At 35.5% G+C, this 18091-nt stretch overlaps 1 protein-coding gene across 10 annotated transcripts in view; it reads right to left on the bottom strand.

Moving 5' to 3' along the window:
• The window catches only part of stol (voltage-dependent calcium channel subunit stolid), a 72141-nt gene that overhangs the window by 13633 nt on the left and 40417 nt on the right, over positions 1–18091 (bottom strand). For 3 of the 10 annotated variants that reach the window (XM_022057135.2, XM_087343066.1, XM_022057136.2), the window contains exons 7-23: positions 17818–17928; positions 17169–17361; positions 15982–16118; positions 15680–15772; positions 15283–15363; positions 15081–15155; positions 14894–14914; positions 14496–14600; positions 14029–14100; positions 13668–13809; positions 12727–12744; positions 11165–11210; positions 10620–10798; positions 10012–10105; positions 6003–6035; positions 1111–1224; positions 240–492 (exon numbers count right to left, since the gene is read on the bottom strand). In XM_022057135.2, the coding sequence (XP_021912827.2) occupies positions 240–492; positions 1111–1224; positions 6003–6035; positions 10012–10105; positions 10620–10798; positions 11165–11210; positions 12727–12744; positions 13668–13809; positions 14029–14100; positions 14496–14600; positions 14894–14914; positions 15081–15155; positions 15283–15363; positions 15680–15772; positions 15982–16118; positions 17169–17361; positions 17818–17928 (1767 nt within the window). The remainder of the gene's footprint in view (positions 1–239; positions 493–1110; positions 1225–6002; positions 6036–10011; positions 10106–10619; positions 10799–11164; positions 11211–12726; positions 12745–13667; positions 13810–14028; positions 14101–14495; positions 14601–14893; positions 14915–15080; positions 15156–15282; positions 15364–15679; positions 15773–15981; positions 16119–17168; positions 17362–17817; positions 17929–18091) is intronic. The other 7 variants (XM_022057137.2, XM_087343068.1, XM_087343067.1 and 4 more) reach the window with 6 other exon arrangements.

Here is an 18091-nt window from a genome sequence, read left to right as displayed (position 1 = left end):
TGACATCCAAGATTATCTCTGACATTTTCATGGTTTGTTTACATATGTCTCCATAGAGGACACTTGAGTATTGTCTAATTATTCCAGATTTAAATGGATTATGCTCTTAGTATAGTTCAAATTCAAACCTAGCATCTTCCATAAACTAGTTCACAATGTTATTACTGCACTGATCTGCTTGCTAGTGTTGTTCAAATCTCAGAGAGACCTTGACTTACAACAGCTGATGTGTTACTTACTGTGGAAGTAATGTTGAGGAAGTGGGCCATGAGTGTGGCATGCTGGAACTGGAGTCCAACCACTGCTGCTGGTGCCTGATGACCCTTGTGCTCCACGAACACAGCGTGCGTGGCAGTAACTGAGGGCCTGCTGCTTGATGCGGCATCAAATGGCACTGAGTATACGAAGCTCTTGGACTCAACAGCATACTGGTCCACAGCCCTCTTGTACCACACTTCATCTATCGCTCGCAGGTTTGTCTCACTAAAGTGTCTGCAAGCACAAGGTCAACTTTTTGCATTGGGCACTACTGACGACATATTACAGCAATTTGTTTTAATAAAAATGTATATTTAAAAAGTCTAGTGAACAGGAACTACTGTTAACACATATATTATACTTCAGTGTCAGTAGCTGTCTGAAAGTCTTAATTAAGTTTCTCAGCAAGTGATCACTGATCATTTTTGCTCAAAATTAATCTTGTTACCAGGCTGGATGACATTGAGTTGCGGTGGGTAGGCTTCCCAGTATTTCACATAACAGTAGTCAATGTATATAATTCTATGTGTAAATAAGAGGATAATATTAAAATGAATCCTAGAGAAGTAATGTGTCAAGCTGTGGACTGAATTAAAAATAGCTCAGGATAGAGCACAATGGTTCACTTTTGTAAAAATGGTAATGAACCTTAAGCTTTCTTGACCAGCTGAGTGACCACCATCTTTTGAAAAAAGATGACGGAGCAAGTCAGCCACATGGAATAACAACAAAAACATTGGTTGTGAAAGGGCAAAAGGAAAGAGTTTAAATATTATGTGACAGCAATACAGAGTCTGTCAAATGTTTCAAGTCAGTCAGTCTATGAAGAATTAAAAAGAAAAAACTACTCACGGTGCTGATTGCCCACTTTCTCCGACTGTGTGCTGGACGTGATCCTGCCACCTCAGAAGCCCACTGCGCGTCGCTATGAATGACAGAGTCACTCCGAACATTTGGTAGCCTTGTCTGTAAAGACAGAACATTATTAACTTCTGGGAAACAGTGCCCTTGACAGTTTGGAGGCCATCTCTGCCATTACTGATCAAATCCAAACACAGGTCTGTTTATTAATTATTTATTTATTATTTATCAATTTTTTTAATTGTACAAAAATATAAATTATTGCCTGTCAAAAGAATAGTGAAGAAATACATGGGAAAAGGTTATGGGTAGATGGGAGGTTAGATAAGGAATACAAAAATGCAAATGATGTTTTCTCTAGGTTATGTGATAATGCTACATAAAATGAGTAGGTTAATTATATTCAAATGACAGAGAGACATGTGTATTACACACGGTCAGCTATTAAGAACTGAAAAAGAAATGGACATGAATTATTCCAAGATAGTATCTCAGCATCTGCCTTGAGTAACTGATGAAAAAACAAGATATTCTGTATCTTGACCTTCTGAATATGTCAGGTGTGTCTGTGTTTAGTCAGCCTGTGAGACTGAACATAGAAGAAACGAGAACTGGCTTGTGAAGTAATACTGTTACCAGGATCTAGGACAGATTAAATACATGATGAATTTAGGATATTACACACTGATGACAATCGTCAGTTTCACACGTCACAAAACATGTCAGAATAGTGAAATCTATGAGTTACAATGGGCCGGATTTTAGCTTCAGTTGGAAAAATATTCAATTGAAATCTGCTCAGTAGCTTCAGAAATGAAAGACATGGACAGATGGACACAACCTTCCCTTTTTTTGCTTTGCTTCCATCTTGTGAAAAGTATTCATAAAAAAACTTCTACCAGACTACACGACGCAGCAACCCGGTAGACAGCCATCTTCAGACTCACTGCCGTGAAAACCTCAAATCCTGCTTATTCACCAAAATCTATTCTTTTATTGGATGCATTACACATAACATTCAAACTACAGTTGCATACAGTTGCATTTTATAAAATAATTGAACAAGGAAACACGTCCAGTGAGGATACCTGACTCTTGCAGTACGTAATGATGATGTTACAGACACAAAGTATCAAATGCAATGGTAACATGATCATGAGTGATGAGTGCATGGATTTGGAAGGAGATTTTCAAGACCTCCTAACCTAACATTTGCTTGGAAAGCCTTAGGAAAAGTATAAAAATTTCTTGCACGAGATGTAAATACCTATCGAATAAAAGTTCTGAGCATGAAGCTACATGTTGGTAGTGGTGATACTACTATCGAGTAAAATGACTTAATGTGGTAAGCAGGAAAGAAAACTTGGAATTATTTGGTTTAATTGAAAATGGAATGTGATTGTTATAAAAATCTAACTAAAATGTCACAAGAAATATGAAAGACACAATATCAACAATAAACATAATATATAATTAAAAATATGTAAATGTCTTTGACAATCTGTGATGAAGATATGTAAGGAAGCTGTAATGGCTTAATTTAAGGTATTATCCCCTAGAAGTATTTTCCTCTAATTTTCATACCCTTTGGCCTCTGAAAAAGCACTCTGCTGACTGTAGCCTAGAAGTTAATTACAGCAGACTGTGTAAGTGACCTTACCAGCAATGAGAAAGACATCCAGAACTTGATGGGATGCATAGCTCAAAGAGTGAGAAGGCCAATGGCAACAAGAAAAATTAATTAAAATGTGAAAAATTCAACAACTGAATGCTCTAGAACATTTCAGTATCATACACATGATTTAATATCTACATTTCATCACAAAGTGTCAATGAACAATAATTCAGTAAATTTATTTATTTTCACAAATAAGCATAACATAAATAATTTGTATAATATAGTATTAATGCAAAAGTAGTGAGAAGACATTAACATGAAATAAAGTCTCCATCTGTTCAAAGTCAGAATTGTTGTGATTCATTTTCAGTTGTTTTAAATACAAAATCTAAACACATAAACATAAGAAAAACTGAACACTCTCTGTTATCAGAAAGTGATCTGGCAAACTAGACACATGTGATCTGAAAAAGCAAACAAATGTAACACAATATTTTATATATTTCTAAGTGTTAAGGAGTAAAGTAAGTTTTCTATTGGAAAGATCAGGATTTTAAAAGGTAATGTGTAAATGTTACCAATGTATCATGAAATTAAAAACATGGGCCAATTAAAATTTTTTACACATGTTTTCTTTGAATACTTTCTATTTGTGTTTCAGACACACTACACACGGTGTACTCGTGGCAACACATATAAACTAAAAGCTTGATAATACCTTGTCCTTTAATGAAACTTCACTTTTTATAAATACCAAATCAAAACTTCTGCAAATAAATTCACGAGCCTACAGCCTTTTCATGTTTCCACTTGTATAAAGAAGCCAGAGGAGGTAATAATATCCTATAACATAGTACACATACGCACATTTCGGCTAAAGTGTCAAAAAACACCATTCTGTAGCTTTTATGGTTAAAACCATGCTCTGTAAGTTCAGTGATGACATGCTATTGGATGTCCCAGTCTGTACCTATGTAAGTTTATAATTTTTCTGAACAAGATTTGTATGGTCAGCAATAAACTGTACACACTCGTCTACCATGTGACAGACATCTATAAGTACTTATACAGAAGCTAGTAAGATAAGGCAAACTCAGAAGTCTCACACATGTGGGCATAAAGAAACCTTATGTGGTGTATTGTAAACACAAATATAAAGCATTCACTATGACACACAAATATTAGAAAAACTTGAAATGAAAGTATTTTCCTTCAGTAGATATGAACGTATGATGAAGGTACAAATATCCCAGTTATTCTGATCATTCTGAATGACATGGTCATTCTACTGACTTATTTAGATATTACACACAACCAAAACAATGTCATAGGTTAATAAATAATTTATTAATTCATTAGTCACATAAGAATTCTGCTCATCAGACACTGTAATGTTTCACTAGAAAATTCAAAATTAATACAGGGTTATTCATAAATCCCTGACACATTACAAAGAATCGCTAGACTTGAATGGTGCCACGGGACCTGACTGAACTGCTTCGTCACAAATGGCGGACACATAGAGCATTTATGAGGTATGCAAAATAAACTTGGAGAGTTTCTCTTTCTATCGGCATGTCCTATGTAACCATCCATTGCACCATTCAAGTCTAGCGATTTTTTGTAATGTGTCAGGGAATTATGAATAACCCTGTATGTAACAAATGTAGAATATGATTTCATGCTTTCCACGAATTTGTTCAGCTCTGAGCGTTGCTAGTAACAGTACTACCTCTAAGCAAGTAGGCAATCTCTTGTGGTAGCCATGAGCAAGAGGAGAGAATTTTTGCTCATATTCTTATCAGTAACGGTTATCACTCAAGAAATTTTATTAAATATGACTTCATTCTTTTGCAATTCTTTTGATACAAAAGCAGTTACAAATTCCTGTAATGGCATAAGCAACCTTTTTCATACAGAATACAACTCAAAACATTCCAATTATCAAACTCAACAGCAGCAGTTGGCAGTTCCAAAACCATCACATGACACTGCTACAGTTCAAATGTAACAAGTCTGAGGACCATTATAAATTAGCTGGAATAAAATCAGTGGATTATTGTATAAGAGACATATAAAATATACATAACACATACACTAGGAACTGTAATAAAATTTTGTGAATCTATGAATCAGAGAAATATCAAATGGTGCATTAAAATTTTATGTTATATTTCACTTACCAGCTCTTCTGGATTGCTTTACACATTAGCATAACAATGAAACAATAAAACAAACAATTTGTGTGTACATAAACATAGGAAAAAATCATTAATACTTGATCATCAGTTGATAGCTGAATGCCTAAAGAATCATTACTCTTTCTTTTCATAAGTGGACATATTGTTTGCATACAGATGTGTCATGATCAGCTTCTATATTTAATAATTTATATATTGTGTGATCTGTCCAAATGAGCAGTTTCAAATAACAGGATAACAGAATGTATGACAATAGTGTTATATGGTATTTAAATTTTCATTTTTTTATTAATCACTGCAGTATCCTTCCTCTGTGATTATAAATTTCTTTTTACTAATTTAGATGCTGTCTGAGTGGACATATGTAGAGTATGTCTGAGAGAATAAAAAGAAAGTTTTGATATACATACCTTCATTAAGTGCCACTTACACCTTTACAGTGTGAATGGTCACAATTTTGGTATTAATGACAGAAAGTAAGTGAAGTACACAAAGGGAGGAAAGCTTTTCATGGCATGATATTAACACCAAGTTTAGTGAAAATCTGTCCATTAGTCCAGAAGTAATTAGTACAGACACATATGCACATGGACACTAAATAACAAATTATTTATTTAATGATTCCATATGAAATAATGAGGTTATGTGATTATTTAAAACCTTCAATACTAACTTGTCTTTAATTGTTTACATGACATCTCAATGCTACATCACCATCTCCTAGAGTGAGAATTCTGTATCATCAATTACAACAAAGCTGGCATGGCATAAAAGACTAACAATTTTACACCTGTAATGGACAGTTTCAGCAGATAACACTACAGCACCAAGATACACTGCGGATGTAATGGTATTATATTATAATATAAATACATAATTATGCCTGTTAAAGCATTAGATCAACATTAACTGTTTTTGTATTTGTGAAATTTAACATCATAAGGTAAAATTACAAAGATCCACTGCTCATCTGTCCAGACCACAAGACAACAGTAAGTGCCAGATGCAAGTGCGACTGCTTATGCTTATTTACATGCTAACTAAGGTCCTTCGCTATACATTACCTGTGTAACAGTGCCATCAGCATGGCTAATGGGCTATTGGTAGGGTGAAAACAGGACGCAATGACACAGTTAGTGGTGCAGCACAAGACACAGACAACAGAATATCGTCATATCAGCGGTCTCCAGCACACTTGCCAGGCCTTGCATTTCACTGTCAACACTCAACTCATCATGTGTGTATATGGACTATAACAGTATTTTGGTAGATGGGAATGTGATCCTTATCAACACAGATAATGCAGAAAGAGTAGTGAAGTTAACCCTTGTGACTAAGTGTAAAAACATATAAGGGATATGGAGGTAAAACACTTGACATTTCATGGAACTTGACAATCTGATTGATTTCAGCTGCAAGGAATTGGGTTCCTCTATGCATCGCATGGGAGGGTGAATGGACCCCCAAGCACCATTCTTATCCCTGCCCCTGCCTGCAATCAAAACCTAGCTCCACAGTCCACAGCTGTCTGAGGATAGTCATTTTGCTGACAGAATTACAATGGTTCATGAAGAAAAGTCATGAAAGCATAAAATAACATACAAATAGGACAAGTTACATATGTGATGAAGGGAAATCAATTGAATAAAATCTTGTATACATAAACACAAAGTAAAAATACTTTCACAAAATAAATCATATATACATAGCAGTTGCTATAAACACAAACAAACAAATAAAATGGGAACAGAAACAAAACATATGTGACATAAATAACATAAAGAGACAAATAAAATGGCCAAATATTTTGGAATGTTGCTCGGCTGACACTGCCAGTTACTGTGTGTGCTATTGTCGTTCCTGGCCCATGCCCGTAAGTGTCTAATTCAGAGGAATGGATGCCCGTAAAGCACTCTGCTACCCTCAGCAGCTATGTCCCCATTCAAAACACGTTTCTCAAAACATAAATGTGTACGTTTAAAGACTCTGAATGCAGAGTTGTATGACAGTTCCATGTAAGACCTCCCTTCTTGTCATAACACGTAAAAAAAAAATTCTGAAACTGTTTATATTTTGAATAAATGTGAGGAAATGCTTGTATATTAGGGCCAAAAGTTTTGTCACCACAGTCTGGCTCATCTTTATAAGAATTTCAGGTAAGATAAAAGGCACTGCCCCTGTGCTTAAGTATTAAGGCATGAAGGTGTAAGGGGGTGAGGAGGGGCTGTGCCAACGAGGGCAAATGTCAGTTTTATGCTTTTGTCTAGTTCATTGTTAGTTGCTTTAGTAGCTGAGCTGTCTCAACTTGCCTATAAATATGTAAAAGTATAGTTAAAATTACTTATTTGCCAAAGTACCATACCATGAAGGTGGACATAAGATATTAAGGCATTGCTTAATTCATCCTTAACTTCAGAAACAGAATGAGGTTAAGTGGTCAACTTCATGCTCTGAATTCTTTATCCCCAATGAAGGAAGGAAAGAAGGATGGATTAATTGAGTAGAAGGCAGGGTGGGTCACAAAGAGCCATGCTGAATGTGGTGACAAAGAGAGAAATTATTGTTAAATTTGTTATGAAAAACAATATTATGTTCAGTTTCCACTAATGTCACAATATGTAATTTAATTACCATTACTAGATTATATATGTATATGAAAAAGAACCTTTGTAACCTTTCTGCAGTTCATGTAATCTTGTGATGTAGAGTCAAATATAGGTACATGGTTAATCAGTTTGTAAACTGTAATATTATAATCATCAATCATCTCTTATGTGTTCACTCTGTTTGCTTTGTTTTACATTTCAACTATTTCAATACAAAAATAAAAATAAATGTATTCTAAGAATTTTGTTAGATATGTGAAGTTGTATGAGATTAAATTCTTGTCTCCTTTTTGCTTATTGCTTTCAAGAAAAATCTTTAGTGGGTTGTTTTTTCCACCTCAGTTTCCCTATATTTGATCCCTAAGTAGTGAACCTTTTGTTAAAACATTAGTCACAGTGAACAGAACTATATTTACAACTTCAAAATTTCTGCAGGAGTTACATGAGAAAAACACACCCAATTTTATTCAGTGCTGAAACCCATATTAGGACAAATAATTTGGATTTGGAAGAGTTAAAAAAAAAGATTTTGACATCCTGAATAGTATTTATAAAATTTTAGCTTAATAAAACCACAACAGATTCGTCACTTACATTACACAATTTTAAAATTTTAGCACATTTAAGTCTAAATTTAAACTAATATTGCTTAACAATTTCTTTGTCAAAGACCTTCCACTTAAATTCTCCTTCAGGTCAGTATTTAAATTCATAGTGCCTTCAAACTATTTTAAGTTCTGGTACCTATGAGATCAAACGCAGATTACATTTTTGCATAGAAACATTTGAAATGTATACTGTACAAACACACTCTCACACACTTACCCATAAGTCTCTCTGGCTGAGCTTTATTAATGTAATGTGGTAGAAAGTACATCACTGTATCACTGTTTAATGTTTGGTTTTACCAAAGTCAGAACAATTGTAGGATCTGTCACAATATTCAGCATGTGTTTCCCCCATTACTTCACAATATTTTATCATCTACTACATTATATGATGACAGGTCATAGGATTATATGAACAATTAGATGCGAGGGCTCTAGGAAGAAGCAGTCATGGCCTACTTCAACATTTATACAGATCACGTGGCAATGAAAACAAAGATGGTTGCCTTCTGGGCAGTAGCTGGGCTCTACCAGACTACATGGCACTACAACCCAGAAGACAGCCATCTTAGATCACGTAGTGTCGTTAGTTTAGTAAAATCTTTTTGGTTAGGTTGGGCTAAACAAAGGAGACAAGAAACAAGAATGAGATGGGAAGGTGATATTAAGACAGATGTGTTCAGAAAATATGTTGTGAGGATGGGACATGGATACAGTCACCAGACTACAGGATAAAGAACATAATTTGAAGAGAATAAATAATTTGTAAATGTGGCGGAGTTAAAATATTTGGTAACAGTGACAACACCAAAATTGTATTCAGAATTGAATTTTTTGAAACAATGGCTACCTTGCAGTTCAGAATCTTTCATCTTCATGTTTACCATCTACAAATGTAAAGATTAAAATTACACATAATCTTAACTTTTTATTTGTTTGGGTGTGGAATTTGGTCTCTCACATTAATCGAAGAACAAGGGCTGTGCATCATAGCTTAAGACTTGGTCCAACTGGCCACACCCTGCAGCAGCACTATATAGCTAAACCATCAGAAACCTCAGAATTAAAAGTGGTCTGAAGGCTCTGTAGCACAGGATTTAAATCCACTCTTTCCATATAATAAATATTAAAAGAATGTTTCAAAATATGGAATAAACATGTATAACTGTTTACAGTCATATTTTACAAGTCCATCATGATTACTATAAACCACACGAATGTGATCAATTCTTAGGTTGAAAATATCTCATTGACTGAAGCATTTATATAACATAAAATTTAATGATGAGTAGATAAGGACTTGGAAGGAGAGAATCCTAGTACTGTCATAACACTGACCTCGAAATACTGAGCAAAACCATAACAAATTCTAAGCCAGACAGCTTTTAGCTCAGCCATTATTTGAACTGTGTAGTTCCAGAATTGAAGTCCAGAATCTTTATAATTAAACTGACCGCTGAGTAACAAGAATATGTGTCGAGAAAGAACCAGGCCACCGTGTTACACGTCATTACGCTGTTTTCAGTACAGTCTGTGACACAATCTGATCCTTCAATTGCTGACACTAAGGTAAGAAATTGTACTAACATGTAATATTTATAATGTAAATAAATGTGTATACATATTTTATATTTTAAATATGCTGGAGACCAGTTTTCAAAAAAACATCAAAAAACAAGCTAAAAACTGTGCATCAATCATAAATATCATCCATAATTTTGTGTAGCTACTGTATGGCATGCAGGCCAAGGGGCGGAAGGGGGGTGAAGACACGGATGTGCCGGGAAGAGAAAGTTTGTGTGGGTAGGTTGGCAGCAGCAGGCAGGCAGTAGTGAGCCCCATGCATGTCACATACTCACTTCTTGTCCTCCTTCACTGTTGACGGCACGTAACTCTCCAGACCTTCTGTAACCAACGCATCAAACACTAGCGACTGCACGAGTGACTTGTCACCTGAAATTAATAAGCCATCATTCCTTCAGACAACTCATAATGATGAAAACGAAACTAAATATTTCAATTTTGATCCTGTTCCTTCTACAGAACTCTCCTCCTTTTGGATCCTTGATCTTTCCTTGGATGCCTGTTATTTGTTAGAAACTATCTTTTGTAACTATGTTTTTAAACATCGCACAATGATATATCCTTTTTTTTCAATTTTATATAACATGCACTGCCTGATGCTGTAATACCAGCTTTGGGGGGGGGGGGGGGGGTATTTAAATTTGAAAATGTTGTGCTCACTACAATAGAACAGAACTTTCGGTTTTACTATTAAAGAATGTTAAAACATTAAAAGTTTATTGCCATCTCTCCTAACCCCACATATTTTCCATAACTTATTTCCTTACCTCAGCATTAGATACCATGCTTCAGAACCAAACAAAACACTGGGAAAAATAAGTTTATGAAAACAGAACAGAAGTAATGTTTTCACATCTCCCTTTGGTCATAATAACTAACTTACAGAAGTAAGAGTCCTTCTCCATTTTTTTAATGTTGTGTGCCCCATCCTTTAGTGGGGAGCGTGGCCGCAGTGACATCCATTTCCAACCAGGTTTGCCAGTCTTCGATAAGAACCACAGTACCTGCTCTTCGGGTGTTTTGAAATTGTGCTCAGACATCGAGTTGTATTCACAGTAAACCCTGCAGCAGCAAATATGGCTATTTTCAGTTAAAAGCAAACAATAATGCAATTCTGAATGTCACTCTGACATCACAGTTAACATTTTACTAAATCTTATGATTATATGCAAGCTTAAGCACCTTACAAGCTAATTCATATTCATCAAATACAAAGGCACAAGCATATTTTGTGTGACAGTAAGATTTTCATGATACGATGTGGATCGAATTTGATTGTGTTTGTTGAACTTGTAAAAATATGGAAAACAGAACTCACTTCACATGGCATGGTAGTTTGCAACAACATTATGAACCTGACTGTTTAAACATCCAACACATGAAGATGATTATGAGAACTATTTAATGTTCCATTAATTAACAACTTACCAATCTGGGTGAACTTTCCAGTTAGAGCCTTTGAAATACTCAGTAACTGGAACACATAAGAACAAAAGCTAAAGAAATGTAACTTGTAGAAAACATGTAAATTTAAAACATTATTCAGAAAATCAGTAGTGACATCATGAGTTAAGAGAAGAAAACAGTGGTTTTATATGGACAGACAATTATCACTTACATACTAACTTCAATATAAGTCAAGAAACAATGTTCTATGACAATTTTTCACATCAACATTACATACCTACTCTTATGAAATCAACATCTCAGATTTATTTCATAATTGTATTATAAATAAATCCACAAGATAAATTATTTTAATTGTTTTATACTTAATGTAAATGTATTTATGTGAATTCAAGTAACTATGGAAACGTAATAAAAAAATAATTTCTTTGTTTGTTCTTCATACACATCTCTTCCATCTTACTTATAAACATGTATCCAGATATCTCCTTTAGCATCACATTTCTTCTGTCCTTTCTCAGAGAACACTGCTCACACTAAAATTATATTCTAGGGACAGGAAAACTAAACCTTCTTTGGTCATCCACAGCTGACACTCTTTATGTTTTTTGCAGCATGTCTTATCCTTCCACATTCATGATACAACTGTTTATATCTCATTTCTTAGAGGTTAGAATTCAAATTCATGTAAGACATGATTAAAGTTACCTGTGTCTCTACTGCACACTATCCAATACAGTTAGATCAATACAACAAATTTGGCTACACACTTCAATACTTTATGAGCAAAATTATTTCTATTTGTTGATAAAATCTTTAAAACCATGACCTGTTGAACATTAAAAACATATAATACTGCTGATATAAAAAAAAACAATGTTGCTTGTACAGTGGGATGTTGCAGGCCACTTATATTAAGTACAGATCACAGGTTAAGTGCACAGTTAGAACACAATCATATTCTGAAACAGGCTTCTCTGTTAATCTGAGGAAGTGGGTCTAGTCTCCGGTGAATAACAGCAATACATAACTCATCTGTGCAATTTATTGTACAGATATATTCCTTTTGCATAAATTGAAACTCCTGATTGAATAGAGGCAAAACTATGATAATTTAACATTTGATTGCTATTTCATACATGTCTATAACATGTCTGGTTACAAAATGGTATCATTTTGACTTTATGAATTCACTGTACACATATAGATAGAATTTTGCCATTCTACACCTGTAGCGTCGTTTCTCTGTTGTATCTTTTAATTTCTGTGTAGAACTGCACAGATTTCTGAACATCATGCAACTTAATATTAAGTCATATGGTACCATGCAAACTTCCCTACATATATCCAAGTCCAGAAACAGAATTCAAGCAACTGACAATACAGCACTGAATGATTATTAGGGTTGCCAACTTTGTTAAAGAGGATACTGAGAGGTTTTTACAATGGTATTAGCATCATAATAGTTTCTGTATGGGTATGCCAAAACACAATATGACACTGATCACAGCAGACATGTTCAATTAAACCAGACAGTGACTGCAATAGATAAAAGAACAATTTGCAACTTGTATATCACTTACCAGGAATAGTGTCGCTGGCTGAAATCAAATTAATTGTTTCTGCAATAACACATTTTCAGTTTTATTATCTGGAAATGTTTATCACAAAATATGAGACAAAAGCAATAACACCCCTTTAATGGATTATAATTGTCAGTTCTGACAGATTTATGTCCAAACCAGGAGGGTTGGCAACCCTAGTGTTGTTCATCAGAATTTAATTATGATGGCACATACCCCTCCTAGGTGGAGAATAATGTATCTTGTAAAATAATATCACATTTGACATAATGTTGTAATTGCTGTCTATATCGAGGCAGGTATCAGCTTCTATCCCACCACTGGGAGAGAAAATAAACCTTCAGTCTTCTCCTTCCTTCTATTTATGTTAAGTTACGACTGCTGAGGATTTATTGCATTAACTGATATAATGTTATAGTACCATATATCTTAACACTGTACAGCAGTACACAAATTCCTGTAATGTGATACAATAACAATTCTTCAAAAATATACTCATACTTGACTGATGAGAAGTAAGTAATAGTAGGATTTAAGGTACTCTTGGTGATGAATATGAAGATGGCCATCTTCTGGGTTGTAGTGCCATGTATTCTGGTAGAAGTTTACCAGCACTTCAGAGGTCCTTGCTGTGATTGCCCTGATGATGGAGACAGCAAGGACTTCTGAAGCAATGGCATACAGTGCTACAACCCAGAAGACAGTAACAGTACTTTTAGAACAGTTACTAGCCACTGAAATATGAGCTGCCATTTAAAACTTCCAAATAACTATTTTCTGAGAATATGAAACTGGTAATGATATTAGTTTACACCAAATTAATTAACATTATCAAGGAAGAATTGGAGGCCAATGGCTTAAAAAAATTAGTAATAAAGAGTTGAACATGAGCTTCTCGCGTCTATCAATTGAAGTTCCGAGAGACTGGTAATGCTACATACCATTCGTGTGGCTGTGTTTTATTTCCCTCTCCCCCAGTACTTCATACATGCCATAGCCCTCAGGTATAGCAAGACCCAGAGAGAATGGTGTTCCTTCTATTGCATTGTAGAAGTACTTGTGTCTTCGAGTCGTCACTCTTTTCTGTAAGAAAATAAAAAATTAAAATACAGAAAATATTACCATATCTATAATCCAAGAGACAATTTCCACAGATTCTTATTCTTCCATATAATTAGGATAGGTGAGACAGATGCAAGTGGGATCAAAGAGATTTAGATTTGATCATAGCCAACAAGAATTTCTGAGAGAAACTTGAAACATCCACTTTTCTTTGATAAGTCATGCAATGGCAACACTCACCATATCATCATAGTGAGTTTTCACACTGAGTTCAGTTTCTCCCTCCTTTTGATCTATCATATCATGTCGTAGCTGTAAAACAAAAGAAACACCTTATTAAAATCAGAACAGAACTTCTGGGATGGCTCTGTCACTACGGCGACTAGGTCATGGGCTAGATAACCAGGGTTCAATTCCAAGCAGGGCAGGATTTCCCTTCACAACATCCAGATCATCTCTGTAACTGATACTGCGTCCCTATCCAAAGCCCTCTCCTCATGGGTAACATGGCTGGTGCGTAAAAATAAATACTCACTTCCATCTACTGCCAAGGTTAAGAATGCATGAATCCATGCCTCCACTTCCCCAGCTTCTTATGTTGGAACCCACATATTCCTTTCAACTGACCCTTAGTAGCATGCAAAGTGCAAAACAATTCTATTCTAAGGCAAAAGAGCAATTGGTGATAAAATTTAAGTCACACCTACATCTAGCAGGAGGGAGTTGTTCTCTCTCGGACCTCCATCCATGTCCACCAGTTCCACCTCTGTCAGATCCACACTGTTATAGTTAGGCTTGAGTGTCTCCTGGAACTACATACCAAAACATTCATCATCAGCAGAGCTAAGATACGGTTAATCCCAACAAAATCAGCTGCGTTTGTCTGTACTGTCACAATTATTTTACGTACAGTATATCTTTCGTATCATCTACAATTTTAATTAATTAATTTTGATGTCATACTATTCCACTGATATGCAAAATGTTTAAAAAATATTGTCATCTGCAAAGTGTTTTATATAGTAAAATTGCAAATACCAAAATATTAAAATAATCTGCAACACTTCAGACTTTTATTTTATAACATAATTCTGTTTCCACTTACTTGACCATTCCAGTTTCTTATCTGCTCCAGCATGAAATCAAAAGAAGAGACATAATCAGATAAATGAAAGTTTGAGAGGTTGCTTACAGACTTTCCGGCAGAAGAAGCCACGAGTAACTTTAAAATACATAACCCTAAAATGAACAATACCACATTCAATATCAAGAAACATAAAAATAAGACTTACCAGTGGACGGAGGTCCGGGTGATAAAGAATGTGGCCATTGTTGTTTATAATAAATGAATAACCATTCACCCCAAGCTGAAAACAAACAGATTAAAAAGAATAAAACTGTGTGCCTCCATGGAGAGTGCAATGCAAAACATCGCAGAAGACAGTCATCTTCAAACTTGATGCCATGTGAACCTGAAATTTCACCAACACTTACCTTGTATGGTTGGACCAATTTCTGGATCTGCTGTATAGGAACATCGGTACCAACCACACCAAGCAGGTTGGCAACTCTGACCTGCAAACAAGAAATGGATTTTAATTTGAATCCACTGCTGAGGATAGTCACACTGTTAACTGTTACACATAAAATACTAAATATCCACTAGACTGTGCTCTGCAGAACTAACTCATGAATCTGAGGGTTTCTATGGGCGCGTGTATTTAATGGGGACTTATAACACAAAGTTATGATGACAGTTTCCAACTTGTCATTTGTCACAAAAGCACATTATCGCATGCCCACATTTTTCTCACATTACAACCACAATTGCTATTTATAGAACAAAGTGTCTCAAAACTGGAAGATGCAATAGGTAGGCGTGCATACTTACAGAGTAATTTCTTCGATCGAAGACTGGTGTTGAAACCGAGGTCATCAACTGACCGTTCAGGTTTGCAGCACCATTACTCTGAAGGTTGTTGCCCTGAAATTAAAAGTGCAAATGTAAAGACATTTCAGAAACTTTTTCATGTATATTTTTCTTGTAGTTACGTGTGCTGTACGTAGACACTAGAAGTACACTCATGTCTTTCAGAGCCATCTACTATAATCTCAGTGAACTAACTTTCAGTGAGGAACATGCAAGTCTTATTTTATTACATTAGTAAGTATGAACTTTCTTCAAAACCACACCTTTCCTCCAGCATAGACAGGTGTCCACTGGATGGGGTGATCATTTTGATACATGACCATAGGGCGAGCCATCACTGATACATAGTTCAGCACTTTCTCTGTTACTTCCGAGGTGCTGCTCACACGGACATAGTACCCTGCAGTAATCAGTTCAAAGCAATGTATGAGAAAAGAAAAAAATTCTCTATATATATATAATAGACAAGCGTTCATTGGTTGGTGATGAAAATTTGCGTAAAAATTACAAGACTGGGAACACACAAAATTAGTATAACTGTGATACTGTTCTCATCCAAGTGACAATTCTTATTTCTCTACTTACCCACCACTTATTATCACTCAAATTTAGTAGTAAATTTTAATAAACATTGAGATTATAATCATAAAACATGTTGCGTAAACAGAATGTCAACCAAAAAATCATTCTATCTGCACACACATGAATCAAAAGTTATAAATACAAACATGAAAAATAGGATCATACACATGGACAGTAATATACCAGAGTAAAGGGGGGTCCACATGGAGTCGTGGACCGGGCGAGAACACGACCAAGAGGACCGGAGGTCGTGCTCACTACCAAGTGGGAACTAGTGGTCGTTGCACAGTTGGTAGTATAAGACCTTGAAGACAGCAGTCGTAACCACTCCGGCATGTTGGAGTGATCACGCCCAAGTCAGTCATGTGTCATTTTCAAACACCGTGACTCTGAAGGGGAGAAGAAGCATTTGCGAAGTCAAGTGGGAACTGGAGACGGGCGTTATTAAGCAGGTCGATTACGCAGGTCGTGTGACTCACTCAAATAGAGTAGTGTTCTCGCCTGGTCCACGACTCCGTGTGAACCCCCCTTTAAGAGCTGTCCCGCTAACATCATGGAGGCACTTTGGAAAATGGAAGCATAGCTCATACTCATTCTTTGCTAAATACAAAATTTTGTAAATTGATATTAATCTAATGTCCGTGGAGATCAAGAAAGAAAATTACTACCTTCTCATGTCTAAAACTGTTGTAAGAAAAATTATTTTGCAAAGTCAATTCAGTTTCTTCATGTACAGAGTATTTGAACAGGTTCACATGGAATAATAATGAAGATAATAAAAGTAAAAGCTAGTCCGAGGAGACCCTTATTTTTTAACCTTAATAACAGTTTCCGCAACTCTGGTCCCCTTCTTCAGTTTAATGTTTACCTTTATTGGTGCAGGCAATCCTGTTCATCTCTTCTGCATTTGATGAGTCGCGCCCAATAAGGTACGTGAACACCCGGACAGGAGTGTGTGGCAAATTGTACTGCTTGAAGATCTCATGGTAGTCATATGGTGGACCATCTGTGATGAGCATGATGGCTTGATTACATTGGCAGCCCTGCCCTGTACGATTGTACTGTAAAACAGATTCCCGCTTTACTTTGTGCTTCAGCCAGCAACACCCAAAACTCTTTAACTAGTGTCAACAGCCATTTTACAAAAGTGCAAGAAATGTTTTATCAGGAAATTTCTGTAATAATGTAGATCTATATTTCTATTGTTGAGAAGCCTGTAACTCTAGGGAAATAATTGGACAGTGTCTCTCATTCATCTTAAACAGGAAATAAATTCAGATGACTCAGCGTAACTACATGAGATATTTTATGCAGAGCATGGAAAGGGTCACTTAGCACATGCCATGATCAATTCTCTTTCTCTGAACAAAGTTGGTACAGTAAGTTGAGAGATCAGAAGATAAGAGACATCATTGTGTCCACATAGCATTCTTCATATATTCGTCAAAAAATTCTAAAACTTTGGACAAAGAGAAGCATAAAAATCAGTACAAGTTACTGTTGTGTGAAGAACTGACCTTATGTAATATTTCGAAGGCCGTGATGAGTGCCGATGAGAAGTTCGCTATATTTTCTGCTCTTGTTGTGTCCAAGTAATTTCTCATTTCCCTTATGTTTTCCATGTTTGCCTGAAACAATATTTTATGCCTCAATTATCTGAAATTAAAAATCAAGATTTCAAATATATGTGGATAGACAAGTTTATTTAATGAGAAGCTTCATAATCAATAGGTTTCACTTCGCATAAAATCAAAACAGAGTAACTTAATGGGACACAGAGCAATCAGACTT

This window comes from Zootermopsis nevadensis, unplaced genomic scaffold (assembly GCF_977971745.1).
Source record: "Zootermopsis nevadensis isolate Lab colony 2312 unplaced genomic scaffold, Znev_1.0 Znev_ptg000004l, whole genome shotgun sequence".
Lineage (NCBI taxonomy): Eukaryota > Metazoa > Arthropoda > Insecta > Blattodea > Termopsidae > Zootermopsis > Zootermopsis nevadensis.
Note: the sequence above shows the minus strand (reverse complement) of the source record. Positions and strands in the feature narration are given on the sequence as shown.